Consider the following 25,636-nt stretch of genomic DNA (forward strand, 5'->3'; position numbering starts at 1 on the left):
GCAGTCCAAGGCACTCTCAGAGTTTTCCTCCAACATCACAGTTCAAAAGCATCGATCTTCCTTCTCTCAGCCTTCCTTATGGTCCAGCTCTTGCAGCCATATGTTACTACGGGGAATTTTGTTGTTGTTTATTCATTTAGTCGCTTCCGACTCTTCGTGACTTCATGGACCAGCCCACGCCAGAGCTTCCTGTCGGTCGTCAACACCCCCAGCTCCCCCAGGGACGAGTCCGTCACCTCTAGAATATCATCCATCCATCTTGCCCTTGGTCGGCCCCTCTTCCTTTTGCCTTCCACTCTCCCTAGCATCAGCATCTTCTCCAGGGTGTCCTGTCTTCTCATGATGTGGCCAAAGTATTTCAGTTTTGCCTTTAATATCATTCCCTCAAGTGAGCAGTCTGGCTTTATTTCCTGGAGGATGGACTGGTTGGATCTTCTTGCAGTCCAAGGCACTCTCAGAATTTTCCTCCAACACCACAGTTCAAAAGCATCGATCTTCCTTCGCTCAGCCTTCCTTATGGTCCAGCTCTCGCAGCCATATGTTACTACGGGGAACACCATTGCTTTAACTATGCGGACCTTTGTTGTCAGTGTGATGTCTCTGCTCTTAACTATTTTATCGAGATTGGTCATTGCTCTTCTCCCAAGGATGAAGCGTCTTCTGATTTCCTGACTGCAGTCAGCATCTGCAGTAATCTTTGCACCTAGGAATACAAAGTCTTTCACTGCTTCTACATTTTCTCCCTCTATTTGCCAGTTATCAATCAAGCTGGTTGCCATAATCTTGGTTTTTTTGAGGTTTAGCTGCAAGCCAGCTTTTGCACTTTCTTCTTTCACCTTTGTCATGAGGCTCCTCAGTTCCTCTTCGCTTTCAGCCATCAAAGTGGTATCATCTGCATATCTGAGATTGTTAATGTTTCTTCCAGAGATTTTAACTCCAGCCTTGGATTCCTCAAGCCCAGCTTGTCGCAGGATGTGTTCTGAGTACAAGTTGAATAGGTAGGGTGAGAGGATACAGCCCTGCCGTACTCCTTTCCCAATCTTAAACCAGTCCGTTGTTCTGTGGTCTGTTCTTACTGTTGCTACTTGGTCGTTATACAGATTCTTCAGGAGGCAGACAAGATGACTTGGTATTCCCATACCACTAAGAACTTGCCACAATTTGTTATGGTCCACACAGTCAAAGGCTTTAGAATAGTCAACAAAACAGAAATAGATGTTTTTCTGAAACTCCCTGGCTTTTTCCATTATCCAGCGGATATTGGCAATTTGGTCTCTAGTTCCTCTGCCTTTTCTAAACCCAGCTTGTGCATCTGGCAATTCTCGCTCCATGAATTGCTGAAGTCTACCTTGCAGGATCTTGAGCATTACCTTACTGGCATGTGAAATGAGTGCCACTGTTTGATAGTTTGAACATTCTTTAGTGTTCCCCTTTTTTGGTATGCGGATATAAGTTGATTTTTTCCAATCTGATGGCCATTCTTGTGTTTTCCAAATTTGCTGGCATATAGCATGCATTACCTTGACAGCATCATCTTGCAAGATTTTGAACAGTTCAGCTGGGATGCCGTTGTCTCCTGCTGCCTTTTTATTAGCGATGCTTCTTAAGGCCCATTCAACCTCACTCTTCAGGATGTCTGGCTCTAGCTCACTGACCACACCGTCAAAGCTATCCCCGATATTGTTATCCTTCCTATACAGGTCTTCTGTATATTCTTGCCACCTTTTCTTGATCTCTTCTTCTTCTGTTAGGTCCTTGCCATCTTTGTTTTTGATCATACCCTTTTTTGCCTGGAATTTACCTCCGATGTTTCTAATTTTCTGGAAGAGGTCTCTTGTCCTTCCTATTCTATTGTCTTCTTCCACTTCTGTGCATTGCTTGTTTAAAAATAATTCCTTATCTCTTCTGGCTAACCTCTGGAATTTTGCATTTAATTGGGCATATCTCCCCCTATCGCTGTTGCCTTTTGCTTTCCTTCTTTCTTGGGCTACTTCTAGTGTCTCAGCAGACAGCCATTTTGCCTTCTTGGTTTTCTCTTTCTTTGGGATGTATTTTGTTGCCGCCTCCTGAACAATGCTGCCAACTTCTGTCCAGAGTTCTTCCGGGACCCTATCTACTAAGTCCAGTCCCTTAAATCTATTCTTCACCTCCACTGCATATTCCTGAGGGATATTAGTGAGCTCATATCTAGCTGAACTGTGGGTCTTCCCTAATCTCTTTAGTCTGATCCTAAATTGTGCAAGAAGAAGTTCGTGATCGGAACTACAGTCAGCTCCAGGTCTTGTTTTTACCGACTGTACAGATGTCCGCCACCTTTGGCTGCAAAGGATGTAGTCAATCTGATTTCGGTGTTGTCCATCTGGGGAAGTCCATATATAAAGCCGTCTCTTAGGTTGTTGGAAGAGAGTGTTTGTTATGCAGAGTGAGCTGTCTTGGCAAAATTCTATCAGCCTATGTCCTGCTTCGTTTTGTTCTCCCAGGCCATGCTTACCTGTAATTCCAGGTGTCATTTGACTGCCCACCTTAGCATTCCAGTCTCCCATGATGAAAATAACATCTCTTTTAGGCGTGTTGTCCAGTAGGTGCTGCAGATCCTCATAGAACTGCTCTACTTCAGCTTCTTCAGCATCTGTGGTTGGGGCGTATATTTGGATCACTGTGATGTTAGATGGCTTGCCCTGAATTCGAATTGAGATCATTCTGTCGTTTTTTGGGTTGTATCCAAGCACTGCTTTAGCCACTTTACTATTAATTATGAAGGCTACTCCATTTCTTCTGTGGTCCTCTTGTCCACAGTAGTAGATCTGGTGGTCATTTGATGTGAAGTGGCCCATTCCAGTCCATTTCAGTTCACTGACGCCCAGAATGTCTATCTTTAATCTTGACATCTCACCAATAACCACATCCAATTTGCCCTGGCTCATAGATCTTACATTCCAGGTTCCAATGGTGTGTTGATCCTTAGAACAACAGATTCGCTGTTCCTGGGGGTCTCATCTTCTGATGGTATACCGACATATCTCTGGTTGTACTGATCCATTTAGTTTTCACAGCAAGAATACTGGGGTGGGTTGCCATTACCTTCCCCAGGGATTGCATTTAGTCTGACCTCTCTGTCATGACCTTCTCGTCTTGGGTGGCCCTTCACGGTTTAGCTCATGGCGTCACTGAGGTGCTCAAGCTCCAGCACCACGACAAGTTAACGATCCTTTGCTGAAGTGTATTGTGTACTTAACCCAAAACATTGTACTTGACTCGAATTTTTAATATAATAGTCTTTATGGCAGTCTGTTCTTAGCTAGGAGTCGTCCTAAACTGGGACATCCTTACACTGGGGACCGACTGCAGGGGGCTTCTTCGCTCTGGCTCATCCCCTCCCCTGCCCAGCGGCCCACCTCCACGACCTGTCAGCCAGGCTAACAAGACGCCCCACCAGTGCAGACCCAGCCTTTGGCCCATCCCTATATTCAGCCTTGGCTGTGCCAGTTTAAAAGCCTTTGATTTCTTTATCTGACTATTTCTTACCCCTGCTGCTAGAAAGCTGAGTTTTACCCTTTTTTTTTTTTTTTTTTAAAGCCTCTTTGTGATTTTTTTTTTACTTTGTCTACAATAACTGGATAAGTGTAATTAGTTGAGTTTATCAAATGGCAAATTTGCATTCCAGAGCTTGTTTATGTGAGCATGAGGATGGATGGCTGGCAGATCCTTTAATCGCCACCGATTTCAGCCGTTTTTTCCCTGGCTTGTTCATCTGTCATTGTTTGTTTTGAATTTCTGGTCCTCCAAAAACCATGCGTGGAAATTGCTGCTCTGCTCAGCCCCTGGGCAAGTAGGACTCTCGCCCAAGCTTGGCGTTCCTCTTGCAGAGTCAGAGACCCCCTGAGCCCATCCAGTCCAGCCCCTGCTTGATGCAGGAATCCCGACTGCTTTCCCTGGCCAGCGCCCACCCCCCTTGCACCCTCTGCCATGGGGAGCTCAGTCCTTCTGTAGCTGGCCTGCGCTTTCCCTTAGAGCCCGTTTTCCTAAATTTTGAACCCCTGCTGCCTTCTGAAGACTGTTACCCTGCGCCCTTCATTCTGGGATAACAGAGGATAAGTCAGGGCCTTTTTCTCCCCAAATGAAAATTTAATGTTTCATCTTCCAGGCACATGAAAAGTGCCGACCTGTGCCTCTCCCCCCAATTTCCTCCATCATTCCTTGGTAGAGCTTAGCCTCCCAGTCCCCGAGGTCATTCTTTGTGCCCGTTACAGTTCGCCTGGATCTTCGCAAAACTGTGTTGCCTGGAGCTTCACACAGCCATCTGGCTGTAAGGCAAGGGGTCAAAAAAGTCAAGATGGTGGCTGCGTCGGCATGATCAAAGCCCTGCCCCTTATATACGCAGCAATGCACTTTAAAGGGGAGGGGCTTCTATTGTTTGGTCATGTCCACCACCTTGACTCTGTTGACTCCCTCCCAGATGCCCCTGAGTATGCAAGCATCCGCTCTTCTGTGGCTTGATAGGATGTCTGCGTGTTGCTCTGAATTCTTCTCTTCAGGCTGGTTTAAATTTGTGGTGTAGAAAGGAGGCAAGAGTGTTTTTAGAACCGAACAACGAATGCTTTAAAAATACCAGTGACAGATGGTCCCGGCAAAGCGATCGTCCTCCTCCAGTCTCCAGCCAGCTGGAGGCTCATCCACAGTTTCACCGATCTAGGGGGCCAAGAGGCTGGATGCGGATTCGGGGTCAGTCGGTGTCTCTCGGGCAAGCCTGCCTCTGAAGGTTGTCCTTATGAGAAAAACAGGAGGAGGTGCCAGACAGAAATACATAAATGAACGGTCTGCATTTCTGAAGATCGCACCACCGTCCTTACCTTACTGAAATAGCCTGGGAAGTTTTTTTCTCTTACCTGCCAACAGTGAAACTTGTGCTGTCTTAACAACTAGGCCCTTGGGAACTTTTAGCTACCCTGTTTGGATAAGGCAGGGTGCTCAGAAGGAGTTTGGGCCTTCTTTGAGTTTTCTACCCTTCCCCTTTAACCCTGCCCGTCTCACTTTGGGGAGGGTACTCGACCTGGACTGCCAAAACAGAGAGGACAACCACTAGAGGGCAGAAAAGCCCGTTCTGTGCTGCTGCCTAGTGGCAGTCTCTATTTTGGCAGCCCAAGGAAGCAAGGTTGCACCTAGGGATTCCCACCTCGAGCCCTGAAACGGCTTTGCCCAATCAGGTGGCCTCCCAATCTGTCTTGCTTTGGGCTGGCTAGGAATTCTGGGAGCTGTGGTCCAGCCCATCTGGAGGCTAGCAGGTTGGGAAAGCTTGTTCTAGGATGCTGCAGGTAAGATGCTACTGTAGAAGAAAGCATAGAAAGCAGAGCTCTGTACCTTACACCAGTGTTTCTCAACCTGGGCCACTTTAAGCGGTGTGGACTTCAACTCCCAGAATTCCTCAGCCAGCTAATGCTGGTTTAGGGGAATTCTGGGAGTTGAAGCCCACACCGCTTAAAGTGGCCCAGGTTGAGAAACACTGCCTTAGACAGTTTGCCTCTTTTCAGGGTAAACAATTTTATTATACAGTAAGCATTTGTGAGCTGTGGCTCACTCTGCCAGATGCACGGAGTTATTTTCTTTGCACACTAGTTGAGAAGGCCTCCTGGGGGTTATAATACTCAGGAAGAATTAGGAGACCATTCTAATACACTGCTTTCTGAGAAGCATGTTTTTAAGCGTGTGGTGGGATCTCTGTATAGAGAGCAAAAACTTTCTCACGGCCAGGCTAGGAAATAAAATGAAATTCCATTCTAGCCCAGTGGTTCTGAAATGGTTTGACCCAATTACCCCTTTCCTGGTCTCCAATAACGTCAATCCAGACATTTTTGCACAAGCATCTCAGCAGTGGCAGTCCCGAACCAGATCCTCGGCTCACCAACAATTACAATTGCTCGCTTAACCCCAGGATGTGCCCCGATTAGCCCATTGGGGGTCATTCCCCCAGTTTAAGAACCCCTGCTGTAGACGATGATCTGACTCAAGCATTTCCTGCTAGCTGGAGCTCAACTTGGTTGGGGTTTGCTGGCAAGCAGAGAGCCAGGATCACGGGGGATGCCCAGGAACCCTTCTAACAACCCTCTTAGGAGCCCAGGGCACCCGAGTATTCAAGACTGCAGCGATGCCCTGAAACACATTGATAGCATCCCCCTTGGAAGGCATTAATCACAAATCCTCCCTCCTTGTCAAGCCTTGGAAGAGGGGACCTGAAGGTCACTCAGCAGTGCTTCCAAGCGAGCTTCATCCCAGTGACCTTCTTGCTTTGGAGCAGAAGCTTTTAGGGACCAGCTCCGATGGTGGCCGGGCGTCTGCTCTTCCGCAATCTCCAGAGATGGGCCTTCTCCAAAGAGTCAGGAAGCCGTGGCCCCATCCTGAAAGTACCCTTTACTTGTTTCTTGCTCAGATTTATTTGGTACAGCATTTCCTGTTGGAAATGGCCTTAATGGGAGAAGGGGGGAGGAATTATGCCTCTCCCCAACTGACGCAATTATTTTTATCACACAGGAGCAAGACAGACTCTCATGGGTTAGCTGGAGATACAGCGGGAGATAGTTGCATCTCAGGCCTGTGTCTTGTCAAGAATGTAGATGAGGGTCAGCAGTCGGGCTGCAGTTCTTGCCCTCTGTAGATGCAGCCCTTCCACTATGTAGCTTTACGTGGTGCAGAAGGGGAAGGACAGGCAGCCATGTGCAAGGTTTTGTGTGGGGATAGAAGCCGGTCTCGCTTAACTGCTGAGGGTTGGGATGCGCCTATTTACTTGGCGTTTAATTGTTGTGATCTCAAGTTTTTTTAGCAGATCTCGTACAGCTCAAGGGGGAAATCAAAAAAGAAAAAGAACATGGAAAGACATTTGATCGCTGGCAACAACTTTCAGGGTGTTTTAATATCTTAAAATGTGAGACTAGGCGCAGCTCGGTTCTCTGGCTTTCATTCCTTTCATGCCTCACTTAAATTAGATATTGTTGTGAATTTGACAGTGTTCACCTCCCTTCACGCTAAACATTACACTTGGTGAGAACTGTGAGAGATCTCTGGTACCACACCCATGGTTTTCGGAGAGGACGCAGTCTTTAGGGCTCAGGCCGTGATTTCTGACTTAAGAGCTACGCCAAAGAGAGCGAGGGGTGCTCAAGCAGGCAGGAAGTGTCTCTGGCAGGTTGGTAGGGCAGAGCCCGATGCATTCAGCACAGTCACTGCCCCTCCCTTGCCCAGGTCTCTCCCTGTGAATGTGAGGGTCCAGCAGAGTCTTCTGCTCCACCCACCCACACCCTGGAAACTGAAAGACTTTGGGCAACCCAAGATGGGCACCTGTACGAGAGCAGCCCCAAACACTTTGCAGCACTCCTGACCCATCAGCACCCCGCAGCATGGCCAGCATCCACGGGTGGCAGCCACCGTCATCCCAAAGCACCTGACTTGGCATTTGCCCTGACCCTTCGGCTCTCTATCGAGGACTGTTCTTTTGCAGAATGCCCTCAAACTTAGCAAGAGCTCAGTAGGTAACCTGGATGTCAAGACACCTCTCTCTCCTTTGCTTTCAAAGGCTTCACTCTGGATCTCATCATCCAAGCTGTAATCAGCGTCCAATTGCAAGAATTAGTTATGCTGAATATTACCTTTCCTAAGTGTTTTCTCCCTCCACAGTGGGTGCTTCCACACTACAGTACAACATTTTAATTCCGTAATCCCTCCGAAGTAGCTTGAAAGCGGCCTGCGCTTGCCCATCGCCTTAACTGTTGCCAGCTGTGAAATGCCGAACGTGTGGAGACCATCATGTTCCAACCCATGCTCACTCTCTTGCCCTCCTGCTTACGAAGAGAAGTGTCTCGACAAGTCATTCAGTCGGTACCCCACGGGGTTTAGCTATTTAACTCCCAGAGTCGCAGGATGTCAGGCAGCGTGAAAATTTAATTTTAATAAAATTAGCTGCTGCTGCTGTCCTGGAGGAGAAAAGATCTTCTTTGTCCCATCCATACTGAAGAGGAAATAAAAGAAATTGCGACTAATTCACTACTTCTGGGAAACCGTGCAGTGGAAAATGGCTTAATTGTAGCATACATCCAAGCCGCTTTGCCACTATTCTTGTGTTGCACATGAAAGCACCAAGCGCTTCCTTTAGGCTCTTTAGCCACGGTTTCGTTCTCCTGTGGTGGCTGGAGTTAGAAAAGAAGGGGAAGCGAGTCCTAAACAAATGCAGAGAGGCTTCGGAAACGCCACAGCGGGAGTTGAACTGGGCCGTTTGAACTGTCTGCGGGTCCTCGTAAATCTTCTCATGCACAATGGCACACAAAGCAGTGGGCTATTTCATGTTTTTTCCCCCCACATGCAGTAAGAGTTATCTACAGGGTATGGTCGAAAACGTCAAGATGGTGGCTGTGATGGTGTGATTGAAGCTCTGCATGTTTTTATGTGCATGTGTAACACACACACACACACACAACAAGCAGAGCTTCAATTGCACCATTGCAGTGCCATTTTGGCTTTTTCGACCACCCCCTGTGGAAAAACTCCTCTTGAAATAGAGCAGTTCTCTGGAGACCTGGAGCTGGGAAGTGTGAGAAACAAGAGTCCCCCACCAAGATGAGGGCAAGCCATTCCAAGACCTCGGAAACAAATGTCGGTCCAGGTCTCAGCCCCAGCCAGCCCCGTCTGGCAGGCAGGTCCAGAGACAGGCTTGAGCTGGCCCCAAATCCTCGTGAGGAAGTGCCTTTGAATGCGCCCGTCTTCTGGCCTAGCGTGAAAGTATCCTAGCCGTTTGCAGGAGGAAGTTGGCAGGCAACTTGTACGTGGCAGGACATGCCATGCCTGTTTCAAAACAAGGTCTGGGGGAGAAGATGTGTGTCTCGGGGGGAGGGGGGAGGAACGGTCCAGTTCTTGGCATCTTCATAACTTCCTTGCACACTAACGTGCGCAGACGCTGCATGTGAATATTCCCTTCGCACCAGACCCATTCTGTCATTAATTGGCGCATTGGAATAAGGGAGTTTGAAGGACCTTTGAGGTCATCTAGTCCGGTTCCCTGCTTGGCCCATTAGATCCATTAGAGCATCTCTGGCTGATAACCATCCAGCCTCTGTGTGGAGACGTCTAACAAGGGAGAATTCATCACTTCACGTGGCAGTCTGTTCTGCTAACAGCTCACACAGTCAGAAGCTGCCTCGCAATGTCTAAGCTGAACCTATTTCCTTATAAGGTGGTCCACGTTTAGCGACCACAGTTGGGACTGGCAACTCAGCCGTTAAGCAAAGCAGTTGCTAAGTGAAACCACAACTGTGATTGAGATCTTAGTTCAGCTTTCCTTTGCTTTACAGACCTGCAAAGGTCATAAATGCGAGGATTGGTCGCAAAGTTACTTTTTCATCACCGTCAAAACTGTGAATGGTCGCTGTACAAGGCAGTTGCTAAAAGAGAACCACCCGTAGTTTTCATCCATTGGTTCTGCTCCTGCCCTCTGGAGCAACAATGAATAAGTCCGTTCCCTCATCTATGTGACAACCTTTCAGATATTTGAAGATATCTATCATATTTATTCGTTTAATCAATTTATATAGCTGCCCATCTCCACAAGTGACTCTGGGCAGCGAACAGTGTTAAAAGAAAAAAATAAAAACAATGAGAATGATAACTACAAAAATTAAAACACACAACAGCCAAAAGAGATAGAACAATCATTCATCATTAACACGATCAGGAGATGGGTCCCTTCACACACTTGGGGCCCCAGGCCTGGGCACTCAGTTGCCTCTCCTGTAGGCTACCATACCATGTTCCTTTAACGGACCTTTAACAGACCTGGTTTCCAAATCCTTCACCAATTTGGTGGCTCTTCCTCTGAACTTGCTCCAATTTGTCACTGTCCTTTTTGAACCATGGTGACCAGGACTGGACACAGAACTCCAAATGAGGTTTGGCCAGGCCAGAGTAGAAAGGAACAGTCACTCTCTGTGATCTGGATTCTGTGCTCCAGTCAATGAAAAGGCCTTTTCAGCAGCCCCTTCTCATGGCTGACTGATACTCAACGTGGTCAACAAAGACACCCAGATCCCTTTCATGTGTACTACTGCCAAGCCAGGTCTCCCTGCCCTGCCCTGCTCTTGCATTGTTCCTACTCTTCTCTCTCTCAAGTATTAGCCACCCCTCCCAGCTTTGTGTCATGCGCAGACTTAATATGTGTCCCCTCATCTTTATCAAGTCATTGATGCAAACATTGACCAGCACAGGGCCAAGGACAGAACCCTGTGGCCCTCCAACTAGTGCTTTCCTTCAGGATGAAGTGAACCATTAATGAACACTCTCCAGGTGCAGTCCTTCAGCCAGCTGTGAGACCATCTGATAGTAATACAATCTAGGTCATGTTTTTCCCTTTTATGAAGGAGAGTATCATAAATCATTCTGCCTAGGACTTTTCTGTGGTCCAAGTGCACTGCATCCCCCCTTGAGCTAGCTGCTCTATCAAAGAAGGAGGTTCAGGGAGTCTGGCACAATTTGTCTGACTCCTGTTGATTGTGTCATGCCTATCCGAGTGCTCGCAAAAATGATGTCTGATAATCTGCACAAAAACCTTGCCCGGTATAGACATAACTGACAGGTCTGTAGTTCCCCAGACCTGTCCTCTTCCTTCCTCTTCTTGAAGATGGAGATGACGTTTGCTCTTCTTCAGTGTTCTGGACCTTGCTGGTTCTCCAGGGGTTCTCAAAGATTGCCGAGGGCTGTTCTGCGATCATTTCTGCTTCTTGGGACGCAATCCGTCCGGCCCTAGAGACTTGGACTTCTTTCCATTAGCTAAATTCTCTCTTACCCTCTCCTTGCCGGTCCCAGGAAGTGATGCAAAATAGGAGTTAAATATTTCTGCCTTCTCACCCTCACCCATTACCAATTCCCCACCTTCTCCTAGCAACAGACTTACATCCTCTTTGTCTTTCCTTTGATTTCTAACCTATCCAAAGAGCCTTTTTGTTGTTATTTTTGGTATCTCTTACAAGCATCATTCAAGCTTCAGCCTTTCTGACAAAGTTCCTACAGTTCCTGCTATCCTAGATGGTATTCAAAAAGAACTAAATATCTCCACAGAGAATTGTCAAGGTCTATTAGCCAGAATAACTAAAGCAGATTTCTAATTTCAGATCAAGTCACTGCGGCCAAGAATTCAATGATGAGTAGATCAAAGGAAAGAAGAAGGGAAATTGGATGGGTCAGAGGGGAATATATTCAGATCAGCTGGAATTTCAGTTCAAGTGATCTGAAACTTTCATAACACAGTTCTGGGCATCTTTCCTCAAAAACAGATACCATCTATTTCCTATACATATGCATACAATTGTAGTCACACTAATTTAATTAAGAAAGACCATTGTTTTCACTGCTTATTTTTTTAAAAATGTTGAAGGTTTGCCCATTACTTTAGTATCGTTGTATTCACTGTCTGTGTGCTGTGACAAGCGCAACTTGGTTTATTTTTTTCTTGAGCAATCAAAAATAATATCCTCTCTCCACTGCCTTTTTTAACAGGAAGAGCTAAGTGGAACATATCTCCTCCAACTGGCTAAAGACACGTCTCTGAAGGTTACATCCAGGGGACAAACCACAGGACAGCTGTGCCATTAGCAAACCTGTCCATCTGCTCTGCAGAGGCTCTTCCTTGGCTGTTGGTGGAGATGAGTGAAGGTCTAGATCTGTGTTTCTCAACCACAGCAATTTCACACATCTTAAAGTTGCTTAAACTTTAAGCCCTCTTAAAGATGTGTGGACTTCAACTCCCAGAATTCCCCAGCCAGCCAGCTAGGCTGGCTGCAGAATTCTGGGAGTTGAAGTCCACACATCTTAAAGTTGTCAAGGTTGAGAAACTCCAGCTTAAATAGAAGAGAATCTGGATTGTGCTAAATCCAAGATTAAGAACAAATAAATCATTGAGGGAGACATAAATGTGGAAGAGAACCTGTGGGCCTCTCATTTAGCTTTTCCCCCCCCTTTCTTTGGTAAAATGTTTTCCCATCTGCTTGGGTCTCCAGGGTGATGAGACTGCTTAGAATGACTAGCTCCTTGTTCAGAATGTTGGCAGGCATTAGGCTGAAGACTGGAAAGGGTTTTGCCCCTTCCTGTCTCAAGCCTTCAAAGAATGCAACCAACAGCACCATATTCTTTGAAGCACACAGTGGTGTATTTTACCTTCTGTACATCCTTTCTAGCTTGCTTCCTTGTCGTTAAGGACAATCCCAAGGTGGGGACAGACCGCCCTAGCAGAGAATGAACGGAGCCAAATTCTTCCCGTGGCCTAATCAATCCAGAAACTTTTTCCCTCTTTTCCCAAGAGCCCTAATACGGAGTAAGGCATTCCTAGGCAACTGCTTCTGCCCTTCCTGGATCTAAATGGGTATCCCAGGGGATTCATTAATAGAAGGTGTTGGCTCATGCGGCTTCACTTGATTAAATACGGAGCATCAGTGAGCGTGCTGTCCCACCAGAACAGATGGCAGGTGGCAAGCAAAGATGAATTGTTCGGGCAACTCGTAATAAGATAAACAGTTTGCTGCGACTGTTCCTGAGCTCAGCCAGAGGAAGCTGTCTCAGATGGGAGGTGAAGAAGAGAGGGACCATCCCTTCCCACCTTCTGCTTTTAGTGGAAATGAGTGAGCCAGCGAACCTCGCTGAGAGCTGCATGTGCAGAGGATGAGGTTGCTATTCCACAGGTGCTGCACCACCTGCTTCGTTTCTGTGGCCCGTAACTGGAGGACATCCCCAGCCCTGATTTGGAGGCAGTCTCTGGCATTTCAGTGGGGCTGACATCCAGCCCTTCTGACCTCTGATTATCCTGGTCGTATTTCATCCAGCACCTTTGGCAAACACAGTAGACCTGCCAGTGGAGGATTTAATGCCATTAGCCGCCCTGACCCCAGGCCGTGTCCTCTGGGGTGGGTAATGTTCTTGCAGTTGCATTTGTTCTCCAGCCCTTCAAAGTAACTGGGAACTCTGGCTTTACTCTGCAGAAAATCTGGGGGCTTTTAAAAATTAAAAAGGTGTACTAAGCCAGTTAGAAGCTTGGCACATCATTGTTTTTTTAAAATGTAGAACATAGAACCCGGGTTGGACACTTGGCATATACCTTGGTAGCTCATGGAGAGTCCTCCCCAGCAATATTGGTAACTGGGTTTTAAATGGCTGGAAAGCTGGTATCAGTAGGCAGGTGAGGGAGGTTTGGCTTCCTCTGCCCTACAAGCTCTAAAGGAAATATGGAAATGGCAACCCTTAATCAGGAGCTTCTCCCAAGTTGCCTCCTCTCACCGGTTTAGTGGGGTTGGACCAGGGCTTTTTCCTGCTTTGCTACTTGTGTCCCATGAACATCGATCCTGGGGATCCATGGCGATTAACCCTGCTGGCGGTGGGACTGCCTCTGGAGGGCATCTGCTGGGAGATTCGTGGGCTTCCTTGGGTAGTTAGTGGGACACTGTGAGAACAGGCTGCTGGGCCAGATGGGCCAGGGCTCCGATCCAGCAGGGCACAGCTTATGTTCTTAAAGATGCTAAGGATTGGCTAGGAATGTATGTAAGACTACTAAACCTGGGCTACGAAAAACCAGATGACCAGTAGATGCCAGCCGTGGGATTTAGTCCAGATCTGGTTGCCCTAATGTTGTCTTAGTATTTCCTCAGATAGAATTATAGGGTTGGAAGAGACCATGAACATAATCTCAGCTGCAGGAAAAGCAGTCAAACCGTCCGCAAGAGGTGATTGTCCAACCTCTTCTTAAAAATCTCCAGACATGGAGAACTCACAACATCTGTAGCTACCCTTCCAAAGTTGTATAGATCTTACCATCAGGATGTTTTTCCTTACATTTAAATGAAGTTTAGGTGGCTGCAACATACACCCATTATTTCCGGTCCTACCTTCTGTGTCCATGGAAAAGTCGTCTTCACCATCTTCCCATGGTACCCCACCATGTACCTGAGCACAGCTATCAAGTCTCCCCTCCATCTTCTATTTTCCAGATTGAACATCCTGAATGTTTTCAACCCACCCCCACAGGGATGTCCTCAAGTCCTGCATCACCGTTGTTCCCTCCTCTGACCCTGTTCTAATCTGTCAGTATCCAAGCGTGTAGGAACTGTGGTTGTCTCAAGCATCAGGTGTACAAACGAGACTGTAGTTTATGCTTCTCAGGGAGTCCCACTGATCGTCTTCCCTGCAGGAATGGATTGGCACAATATCCTTACTACCATTTAATGGTAATGTGCAATTTTGCAGCCTGTATATGGTGGCCCAGCTTTACACAAACAGCTACATTGTCATAGACCTCGAGGTCCTGTCCTCTCAATGTTTAGCTCAAAGAGATGAACAGGGGTGGCTTCATCCAGTCCAGCATGCAGAGTCTTATCTATCTGTCTATCTACCTACCTACCTACCTACCTAGACCAGCACCCATTCCCCTTTCACCTGCTCTGCAGCCTGGGCTGTTTGAAGTCTTGTCCAAACACCTTGACCAAGCTCTGGATCCCAATGAAGAGCAAAGGGAGGGTCCTGCTGTCCAGATGCTGTTGCAGCATCTGCTTCCCTTCATTGAGGTTGCTGGTGAACATCTGGTCTGGAGAGACTCCTAGAGTGGATATTTTGCCCTAAAGTGCTTTCTTTCCTGACACGCTTAGAAAAATCTCTGCCATTTCTTCCTCTTCATGTCCCATATTCAGCACTAGTCTCTTCTTTCTCTGACAAAAATTACTTTTCTTCCTGTGGATAGTCTATTACCGGACAAAGGAAGAAGACAGACACAGCTGGAGACAAAATTCAAAAGTAACTAAGCAAAATACAGAAAGAATGAAAACCATGTAAAGTTTGAGTAGACTTGCATAATTACCATTACGACAAAATATATCAAGCTAAAGGAGAAAAAGAGTTGGCTGACAGGAAAGCAACTACTTCCTAACTTAAAGTTTAGGCCCAATTTCTTCCCCAAATTCTCTGGAATGTTTTCCCCAGAACCAACCTCTTATTTTTAACCTCCCTATTTTCACCAACCAAGTGAAGACAGGATTCACACAGGTTTCTGACACAACTGCTAAAGACAGAAATGCTATCTTGGGGCGCATTAACGGAAGCACAGAGTCCAGATCGTGGGAAGTAAATGTTCCCCTCTGCTCTGCCCTGAGAGCCAGTTTGGTGTGGTGCTTAAGGCACTAGAAACCGGCCGACCATGAGTTCTAGTCCTGCCTTGGGCACAAAGCCAGGTGGCTAGGAAGAAGGCCAGGGCAAAACACTTCTGAAAAATACTGTCAAGAAAACTGCAGCGACTTGTCAAGCAGTCATCAGGAGCCAAGGCTGACTTAAAGGCACATGTGCACACAATACACACACCCCAGTCTGCCCTAGCCAGACCTAATTTGGAGTCCTGTGTCCAGTTCTGTGCACACAGTTCCAGGAGGACAATGGCCAATGGGAGCAAGTTCATCAAGGACTACCAAGGCGGTGAAGGGTCTGGCAACCAAGCCCTTTGAGAAATGGTGCAAAGATGCGGTATGTTTAGCCTGAAAGGGAGAGATTATAGCAGTCTTCAGAGATACTGTGTGAAGAGTGGTTACAAAGAGCGGGAAGTGGACTTACTCTCTTACTACCCAAGAGGGCAGGACCAAATCAGTGGGTTAAAACTGCAAAGAAGTAAGTTCAGGCTGGGCACCAGGGGGATGTGGAACAGACTGCCCCATGAAGCAGTGGGTCCTCCTTCACTTGAGGTCTTCAAACAGAGTCATGTATCAGAGAGGCTGTCCTGCAACCTGCCCCAAGCAGGGGGCTGGACAAGATGGCCTCTAAAATCCCTTCCAATTCTGTGATTCTTCCTGGGAACAGCAGTGCCAGCTACTGCCTCCCCATCCTCACAATTCCCTCCCCAGAGATGCCTTGTGGTGCCTCCCCAGGCCTCCCCAGCTTGTGGGCATCTGCAGGGGAGCAGCGACAGCCCCTGAAGTCACCGGCACTGAGATGTCCTTGTGCAAATGACAAAAGCTACATTACATTCTGCATTCTTTCTGCCTTCTCAAGCAGGCCTGGAACTAGAATCTGTGTCACCCGGGGCAAACATGGATTCCGCGCCCATTTTGGCACCACCCCCAGCACAGCACCCGGGGCACATGCCCCGCTTGCCCCCTGCCCTTAGTTGCAGCCCTGTTCTCAAGGCTCCCCCAACTCCTTTGGGCCAAGGCTTCTGTGGTCTCTCTCCTCAGCCACTGAGGTTTCTTTGTAGTCTGTTTTTCCTCCTGATCAGATCCCAGCTGACTGATGGCACAACTTTGGGAATCTGCTTTTCACTGGCTCTTCCCACAGCCATTTTGCTGCTCTTTGAGGTCCACTAAAGGACTGCTGCCCACTCAGATTTTGCTTCCAGCTGGCTGAAAATGTTTAGGATTCTCAGCCCCATTTTCCCTTTTAGGAATACACATAAAACAACTTAGTGGTACATTTTGCTTAAAATAGCATCCCTCCTTACCGTAAATTCTGTACAATCCTTTACCTGCCCAGGCTCTGCCTCTCACAGAGTTCCAGGGACAAAGCCTTTCCCTTGACCCCAGCAATGCAAGTTAGAGCTGAAACAGGGCTGGCACCCCAGGCCTCTGGGAGGCTGGCAGGAACCTGGAGACCAGCTTTCCGAGATCATCTGTATTATGAAAAGCTGGCGGCTCTAAACCAGGGGACCTTTTCGCAAGATTTTCTGGCATTCCCGGCCACTGGTCTTGTGCAGATTTCCTTCCACTTCCATCAAATGAAGCCAGGGTGATTTCTTTCCAAATAGAAGGAAATCTTGGGAGAGGTGACCTCGCTCTTATCTGCTGAGCCAGGGCCAGCAACATAGCAGCCAGGCCAGGATGATTCGTGGAAGATCCCCCGTGGGGGAACATGGAGGTCCTGGCCTGGGGGGAGAGAGACCCGGTTCCAGGTCAGCCTTAGCCGCGGCAGCTCCCCAGGTAGTCTTTCAGCCCAGCCTCTCTCACGGGGGTGCTTGGAAGGGAGGAGGGAGCGCTACATAGGCTGTCTCTGGCTCCTGGGGGAAAGGCAGGACAGAAATATCACATGTAAAATATATCCTCTAGTGGGGTGTGTGTGTGTGTGTGACAGTTTTCATGGCTGGAGAGACAGAGGGAGAGTGGGGAGAGGGACAAACCAGGGAGCTCACATTGATCAGCCAGAATCCAGGATGAAATGCATGCTGGACAGTCAGGATCAGGGCCAGAGGTGTGTGGTGAGCCCCAGTCCTTCCAGCCAAAAATCACCCCACCTTTTCCACCAGTGCCCATCACCAGCAGTGCGGGGAGAAAAAAGCGCTCGTTGGTTTCACAGTTAGGCAGTCATGAGCCAGACACACTTCCAAATTAACTGCAGATCATCTAGGGAATATCAGGTTCTGCTGTGGTCTGGTATGTCAGTGCTAAGAAATGGATCCTCAGGAAAGGAAGAGAAGAAACCGGTTGGGGTTGTATGTGTGTGTGTGTGCATTCTCATCCAAGTATCAGAAATCTGGTCATCCCTCTTGGCTGGATAATCCCCACTGGAAACAAATAAGTGGCCCCAGATGTTTAATAGCTGTTCCACTAAGGGGGAGGAAAGGCTGAGGGACAGTTACAGTCTGCATAATTATGGAAGTCCCTGTTTGTGCGGTGGCTCATTACGTGGAGCCGAAGAAGAACACGCCAGCCATAAAAGTCTGCAGAAGAGGCTGTGATGAGCCCCGGGCAGAGCTACTCACTTTGCTCTCCTGTGGTCAGGGGCTGGGGAAGACCTTCGATTGATCGGTGCCAGCCTGGGAGGCCAAGGGCCAAGGGCGAAGGGCGAAGGAGGGGGAGCGGCTGAGCCAGAGGTTGCTCAGTCTTTGGTTTCTGGTAGCGTTGATTGAACAGATTGCGCTAATCACTCTGCACCGATGCCAAGTGGCATAAACTCAATGTCTCCTGCTGGCTCACAAGTTTTTCCAATCCGCTGCAGTTCCGGCTCACCAGGCGCTTTCTGTGAGTTGCCATCTGTGGCAAGGGAGGGAGAGATGTGAGGTGGGGCCTGAAGCTGCAGGGTCTGTACAGCAACAGTGTGCATATTGTGCATTTCCTTAAGGGTGGTGCATCAACTGTGTTATAGGGGCTTTACTGCCCAAATCCAGGCTCACCCTCGCCACTTGTGCAAGGTCAGGTGTGCAAGCCTAGTAGCAGTTGGGGATTATGGCTTTCAGATTCTCAGGTGGTTCCCCGTGCGCTGCTTGTGCATCAGAAATGGTCAGTGACCTTTTAGGGCTGCCTAGCTGTCCGTTTGCCCCAGCAGCGGTCGGCACCTAGTTGACTTTGGCTGACCTTGGAAAGCTGGAGGACGGGATGTGGGCATCACTTCTGTGCTTTTGCCCAGAACACAAGAGAGTGCACATCCTTCTAGAAATCAAGACTCAAACTTGGCTCTAAGGGCTCTTTACCCTGATTGCAGTCAAGAGTACGCCGTAGGATGCTGGCCATTTTGCCTTTAATTTTGAGGATAGAGGGCCCCTCCTTTCAGCATTTCATTGCAGCGATGCTTGGATTCATGAAGCTCTTGGCCTTGGAGACGATTGGTGGCCTCACCCCTAGTAACAATGCAGAGACCCATCTGTCCGTCTCACCCTTCTGGAAGCCACGCTTCCCATTCCGTTGCCTGGTTGTGGATCTGTGCCTGAAGTGTCCCTTGACTTTGGAGAAGACCCTTCCACCCGCAGCAGTTCAGCCTGTCACTCCAAGAGTGCTCTTCGTGGTGGTGGTGGGGGGGCAAGGAGTCAGACCCCTTCTGAAGCAGGATGCAATCTGAGAGGCACCCCGGGAATCTGTTGCACTGCCCCACAAGATATAGACTGTGGTTGTAGCACGCTGGATCATCACTCGCACTTGCTGTGCCCGATCCAAGAGGGGCCTCCAGGATCTCTGGAAACGCTGAAGACCACCCTTCAGGGACATTTCCATCACAAAAAGGGATATACAGTAGTTACGGGGCAGGAGGGAACATTGGCTGTGGAAGCAGCACAGGAACCCTTGTTCAAACACTTGGATGTGGGGCGTAGAACTTCTCTTCCTCCGCTCTGTCTTGAACGTCTTCCCCTTTGAACATCTTCTGCACAAAGAAGGTGACCCTGTCCCCACTGACGGCACAGCTCAGCCATGCTGTTGTTCTTTAGCATCCTCTGCACCACACCGGGTCACATCCAGGAACACAGCCTTAGGCCTGCACTTCACACCCTGGGGGAACCATCTTGTTGGAAACGTGACCGATGGGCACACGTGAGTTAACAGCTGGGGCGAGCCAGGCCTTGCAAGCAGGAGGCCGTGCGCAGGAGAGACTGTGTGGCTTATGTGCTGAGGAAGGGTCCAAAATCAGCCTCATGCAGGCAGAGCCCACTGGCCCTTTGCCCTCGTCAGCTGGCCTTCTTGTCATGCTCGCTGAAGCCCAAAGGAAAGGGCAGGGAAGGGCAACTGAGGTGCCTCCACAGGTGAAGTGGTCCTTGGCAGTTGCCATTCTCCTCAACCATGTGCCCATCTTGGGGAATGAAAGTGGCTTCTAGATAAAGTCTTCTTGAAACTGTTCAGAAAGCACCCAGCTGTCAGATTTTTTTTTCTTCTGAACTGGCCTGTTGCAGAAAGAAAATAAATGCAAGGAATATGGGGGAACGCATGGGAAGGGTTATAGGCAGAAGATGGGGCAAAGCAGCCTCAACGGTTGATAACGGCTGTGATGGAGGCAGGTCAGTTTTCTTACATGGTTCATTTATCAAACTCCAAAGAACAAACAAATGTCTCACTATTCAGGACATCTGCAACGAAGCTGAGATCATTTCCTTCTGGGAAATCCAACAAAATCAAGAACCATCCATTAATTTAATTATAGCACGCAGGCTGAACCAATCCTTTACTGAAACGGAGAACTGGAGATTTCTGTCACCTGGCCTCTAGGAGCTGCCAGACTTGGTCCTCCCAGGAGGGAGCATTTCCTCTGCTCTCTGCGTCGCCAAACTGGTGGTGAGAAACATGATGCACACCCAGAACAATTCTCTGTCATGAAACCCATTCTCCTGAGAAGGAAAGTACAGATTGCATTGTCAGTTCTGCACATCCTCTCCAGTGACTTGGCCTTAAATTACATGCTCTGGCAATCGGGGTAGGACATTGCTGGTTTCCCTCTTAGGTGCCACTGGAACGGCAAGTTACAAAAATGGAAAACAGATGGCAGAACTGGAGGGTTACTCACCCTTTCAGACATTGCAGAGTCCAGTGTTGAGCTTTTGGATTTTTAAAACTGACACTTGGGGTGGGGTGGGGGTCAAGGAAGGAAGATGGGTAACAGAGGATGGAACAAGGAGGAAGGAAATGGTTGCTTGTGGTCAGAGCATGGAGAAATGCGGAGAATGAGGAATGCAGCTCGGTGGAAGGAAGTCTTACTCGTTTAGGGGAAGGTTTACTCCTGCTTCGTCTCTGTTCATTCATTCCCCTGTTGTTGTTGTTTTTGTTGCCCCTCCTCTTCAGAAGGATCCAAAATAGTGTGTTTGTGCATTTGTGCGTGTCTAATTAAAAGCAGAAGCTCCAGAAACGGAGAACATCTTGGGACAGGATGAGATTTCCTGAGGACATGAAATCCTTTTTGGAGGCAGCCTGAATGGAAAACGAACTCCCCTCTCCACCCCTTGGCGGGGCCTGGAGACCAAGCCAGGAAGCCTGGAAATTAGAGATTGCCCAGGCAAGAAGCTCTCCGTGTTCCTCCGGCCACGTGCCTCCCGTAGCCTCCGTGAGACACGTGGCAACCATTGGTGCGGCTTGCTGACATACCCAGAGAGGCTTCCAGACGAGCCATCGATGCAAGTGCACCATTCACTTGTACGATTTTAGAAGCATCAGATAATGGGTCTTGGAACCTTCTCTTCTTTTCCCCGTCCGTTTCTCCCCCTTTTTATTCATTTACTTGTTTTTGCTCCATCAGCGAGGAGGGTCAGTTGGGCAGGCTGCGCAGTCCCTCTGGAGCAGTGCCCTCTTGAAAGGGCCCTCCCTGGTGTGTTTGCAAGTGGCCTCTGCAGCAGAATGGGGCAGTCTCACTGGCAGCGGGGGGGGGGGGGAACCTTTTGCCAGGCTCCTGCTGAGCTGGATGACAGTCTGCAGGGTTGTTCAGCCTTGGAGGTGATGGGGGTGGTGGATAGAAATAGCTGAGCAAGAGGGCTCAGAATTACGGCTGCAGATCTGTGTACCCGGCATCTCTCTCTGGGGCAGTGTTTCTCAACCTTGACAGCTTTCCAGGTGTGGACTCCAACTCCCAGAATTCCCCAGACTTTCTTTTCTTTTCTCGCCTGCAAAGTGGGGAGGCTGGTCCTGTAACCCCCTCCAGTGCTGCCGAGGCTGAGCCAATGGCAATCAAAGAGAACGTGTCCCCCAGAAGCAAGACAAAAAGGACACAGATGGACATAAATTTTCCCCATTCTAATTTATATGCACGGCTGTGCATTTAAAAATTATCACTTTTGATTTAAATAGAAACCCTGTCCAAATCCATAATGGAGAAGACGTTCCCCAGAGAATCCTAATATTCTGGAGTTGGAAGAGACACCCAGGGTCATCTGTTCCAGCCCTTAGCAGAGCGCAGGAAAACCAGTTCAGCTGTCTTCACGAGGTAGCTGCCCAGCCTCTTCCCAGAAGCCTCCAGAGATGGAGAGCCTACCAGGATCCCTGCTGTCCAGGGGAGGCTCAAACCAAAGTAGAAAACCTGAAGTTGCTTCACTTGCTCCAACTAGAGTGTGGCTGGGCATCTGGCTACCCTGTTACTGCCCAGATCTCACATCTCCCGACTGCTCATTCCAGCTGCTCGTGGCCTGGTCACCCGAATCCGGTTCGAAGGAGCACCTCAGCGCTCTGTGTCTCAGCGGCCTCCCACTTGTCAAGGGATGTGATGATCTGCCAGCCACCCTTCAAGTCAGCGTGACCCTTGGTGACCCCCGTGGGCAGGGCCAGACTGTTCTCTTTGCAATAACACAGAAGGGGGGTGCTATTCCCTTCTTCTAAGATAGCTTTTTTTTTCAACTTCCCAGTTGGTTTCTGCACCTTGGCTTCCCTTGCTGCAAGCATCTTCTGGTTCCCACAAGCCAAGGTTAGCCGGGCCGGGCCTGGCTGGGTCTGCTGCTAGGCGAAGATCACTGGCATTACCAGCCTGGTCAGCCACGGGGGAGCTCTGACCAATTTCTCCTCTGCAAGATAAACAAGTTGTTGAACAACAGCCCAGTTGTTTCAGAAGAGCAGAAGCCGCAGCTTTGGAGGTCCACGCAGCCTTGGAGGGCTCACGAGTCGCCACAAAGAAAGGGCTTCTGTCTCAGGGTCACGTCTAGTTTCTGCAGCATTGCAATTTGGAGAAGACCACCAGCAGCCTCTGGCCCAGCTCGGGTTTCTGCTGCCCGTTTCTAAAACAGAATGAAGCAAAAGTCATGTTTAAAAAATAATAATTCAGTTTTAAGAGGGCAGTTAAAGAGGGCACCTTGTAGTGAAACTGGATGGCTTGGTGCCGACGTCCTAATCATTCGCCCAGGTGCAAGAGAGTCCGTGTGCGTGAACAAGCCCTCCGGCGAGAAGCATTGTGGAACGGCCGTCCCACACGCCGTGGCTTCCGGGGAGGTGGGCAGCTCTTGGCAGAGGCATGAAACGGTGAGAAGGAAGGCGCAGCCTGTGGCCTTCCCTCTTGGGACCAGGCCACGGATCCCAGCTCCGCACACCTATCCGACTCCAGGGCAAGGCTCTGCCAAATGACCCCCACTGGACACCGAAGACCTTGTTGCTCGCCATTAGTGGCTTAGTTCTTTGTTGCAAACAGCTAGAGGAAAACCTGGTTTAGAAAACAAAAATAGCAATGGAGGTGTTTCCTTAAAACATCCAATTATTGTGGATGTGTAGCACTCCCTACCAGATCAAGGTCTTCAATCTGTCGAGGGCCCTGAACTCAAGCCAGCCTCCCTTATGGCTTGCTTAGGTGTTGTCAGATGCTGGCTCAAGAGTTATCTTAACAGGCTCTTGTGTTTTCAGAGAGGAAGCAACGAACCACAAAAGCCGATTTGTGCCATACTCCGCTTTACTAACCATATTCTCATGATAAGCCGACAATCTAGACCATGGTATCAAACAATAAGATGCCTGGCATCATTCCTGGTCAGCATTTAGTATACGACTGTATAGAGGTGGCAGAACCTTGTGGTCTGTGCCCAGCACTGTACAAATACACTTGGCTCAAGCAGATTTTGGGGTCTCCACTCAAGGAAGGGGTCATGGGGAACTTTCCCCTTGAGCATTGCTGGCTGGGGAATTCTGGGAGTTGAAGTCCACCTATCTTAAAGTTGCCACGGCTGAGGAGCACTGGTTTGAAGTGTAGCTTTTCTGAGACCACCACCATCGTATGCCATGTCCAGGGAGCCGCGAGTTTTGCTCTGGCCTCCCGGTCAGAGAAGTGCCTCTGAACCAGCCACCGTGGCTGCCATCCACCGGTGGTCCAGGCAGCCCGTGGGCACACAGGGGGCACCTCTCCTCTCATGCCGTTCCTGCAACCTTCTTTGAACTGCAGCCCCCCAAAAGTGGGAACGTTCAGCCCAAGGAACCCTCAGTGGCCCCGAGAGCGCCCCCGAGCAGCCAGTCTTCCCAAGCAGCAGGAGAATTCATTTTCCCCAGGAAGCCGCTGTCAAGAAGCCATTTCTGGCTCTTGCTTTGCCTGCTTTCTCTTTGCTTCAACGTGACTGCAGCGGGGCGGGGGGGAGGTCTTCGACATGGTGGGGACTTCTCAGGGGTGTCTGCAGTGTGTGGTCAAAAATGTCAAGATGGAGGCCATGACAGTACCATCAAAGCTACTCCTGTTTGTTTGTTTGCTTACATGCATCGCCATCTTGACCTTTTTGAACATAGCCTGTGGAGACGCATGAGCCTGGCTCTTAAGAGAGCTGCTGTTGTGCAAAATGACTTCTGGAGGCACACAATCCTTGCTTGTTCCCCAAGTCCAGTGGGGCCAACGATGCACAGGTGGATGATGGGAAGGCCAGAGGTGAGCTTTTCCCACCATGCATGGCCAGGCCAGCTGTTAACCTCATGGCTGCATTGGGAACGCCTGGGAAGCTGGGTTAGTTTTAACCTTTATTATGGTTTCACGCATCTTGTGAACCCAGCCCAATCCACAACTTTGCAGTCTTGCACAAACCCAGCCTGTGAGTTAATTCACTAACCAGGTTAACCGTGTTCAACACAGTCCTTTCCTCCTCGTTGTGGTGCCTCTTCTTCATCCTCCTCCTCCAACCAACACGCACACACACCCCATGACACCAGCTTTGCGCAAATGGGCCCTGTGTTTCCTTTGAAAATAGCGAAAGGGGGGGTGACGGCTTTGTGTGCTTCTGTCGTTGCAGGAGAAAAAGGGCCAAGAGGTGCAGAAAGGGCCCGAGGTGGAGATTTTAAAGCTGGACAAACTGCTCAACTTGGTGAGGGAACCAGCCAAGGCTGGCAAGTGAGGAGTCCGTGGGCAGGACGCCAACACGCACCTCTCCCCTGCGGTGGGGAAGCCCCCCGAGTCCAGGAGCAAGAACGCTTCGTCCGGGACGGCGGCCAGGGTGGGAGGCTGTGCTGAAGCGGCCTTTTCTTCTGACACAAAGAGGTTTTGTTCGGGGCTTTGCAACCAGAAAAATAAAAGCGGAGATTTGACACCAGGGCTGAGAGACTGCACAGCATCCAGCTGCACAAACGCCTTTTCCTGAGGCCCAACCTAGCAGAAATAGCCATTGTGCTGGCACCGATGCCCAGGCTTTGCAAACGCTTCCCTCAGTACAGGGATCTTTGCTAAACGGGCCTGAGATCAGGAAATATGATCTCTCTCTCTCTCTCCCCCTATCTCGGCAGCTTCTGGCCATCACTCTGTCTTCAACGGTGAAAGTCTCCTTTGATCCAAGTGTGACTCCGTGGCCCCCCCACGTTGCTCTTTTGGCCATAATCCTGTGGCTGGCCCCAGCCTTCTTTCAGAGCGTGTTTTCCCATTTGCCTGTCTAACCGCCAGCCCTGGGATTTCTTAACGGTCTCCCATCCAAGGCCTAGCCAAACCTAACTTGCTTAGCTTTGGGGGGAATCATCCCAAGTCCATGAGGTGCCACAGATACCTGCCTTAAAAGAAACCCAGATAGCCTGGCCCCTGGCCCCTCTACTCCCCATCACCCCACCACCAACCCCATCTTTACAGTCCTCAGCTGACAGGCAGCAAAGGGCTTCCTTGGTGGCCTGGGAACACCATCGGTCTGGTGGAGTTGAGCCCCCAGGCAAAGCGGGATGGAAAAGCACAAAGCAGAGCCGACTTCTTGCATCTGAAGAGACAGCCCCCACCTCTGCTGCCCGGGGGGGTGGAGCTGATGGGGGCTGCAACAGCCGACACCCTCACAGTGTCTGCACCAGCCCTTTACACCCTTCGTGTGCTGCCACCCTTTCACGGCCAGCTGAGCCACAGGAAGTCCTTTTAAAAAATACTCTTGTTTTGGGAAACCCAGATCTATTTTATTTTGGAGCCCAGATCGAACGTTTTCGGGTTACAAATGAAACTTCCAGGGGAAGGCCGTTGGCAAGAGAAGGGGCAAGCGCTGCTCTTT

The 25,636-nt window shown here is 49.3% G+C and overlaps 1 protein-coding gene across 1 annotated transcript in view; it reads left to right on the forward strand.

Annotated features, from left to right (window-relative positions):
• Positions 1-24,606, forward strand: part of DNAI1 (dynein axonemal intermediate chain 1) — a 162,753-nt gene extending 138,147 nt beyond the window's left edge. Inside the window, exon 21 of the mRNA XM_063293190.1 lies at positions 24,416-24,606. Within this exon, the coding sequence (XP_063149260.1) occupies positions 24,416-24,517 (102 nt within the window). The 3' untranslated portion in view covers positions 24,518-24,606. The remainder of the gene's footprint in view (positions 1-24,415) is intronic.
• Positions 24,607-25,636: the final 1,030 nt, after the last annotated feature.

The sequence above is a fragment of the Candoia aspera genome, chromosome 2 (assembly GCF_035149785.1).
Source record: "Candoia aspera isolate rCanAsp1 chromosome 2, rCanAsp1.hap2, whole genome shotgun sequence".
Taxonomy (NCBI): Eukaryota; Metazoa; Chordata; class Lepidosauria; order Squamata; family Boidae; genus Candoia; species Candoia aspera.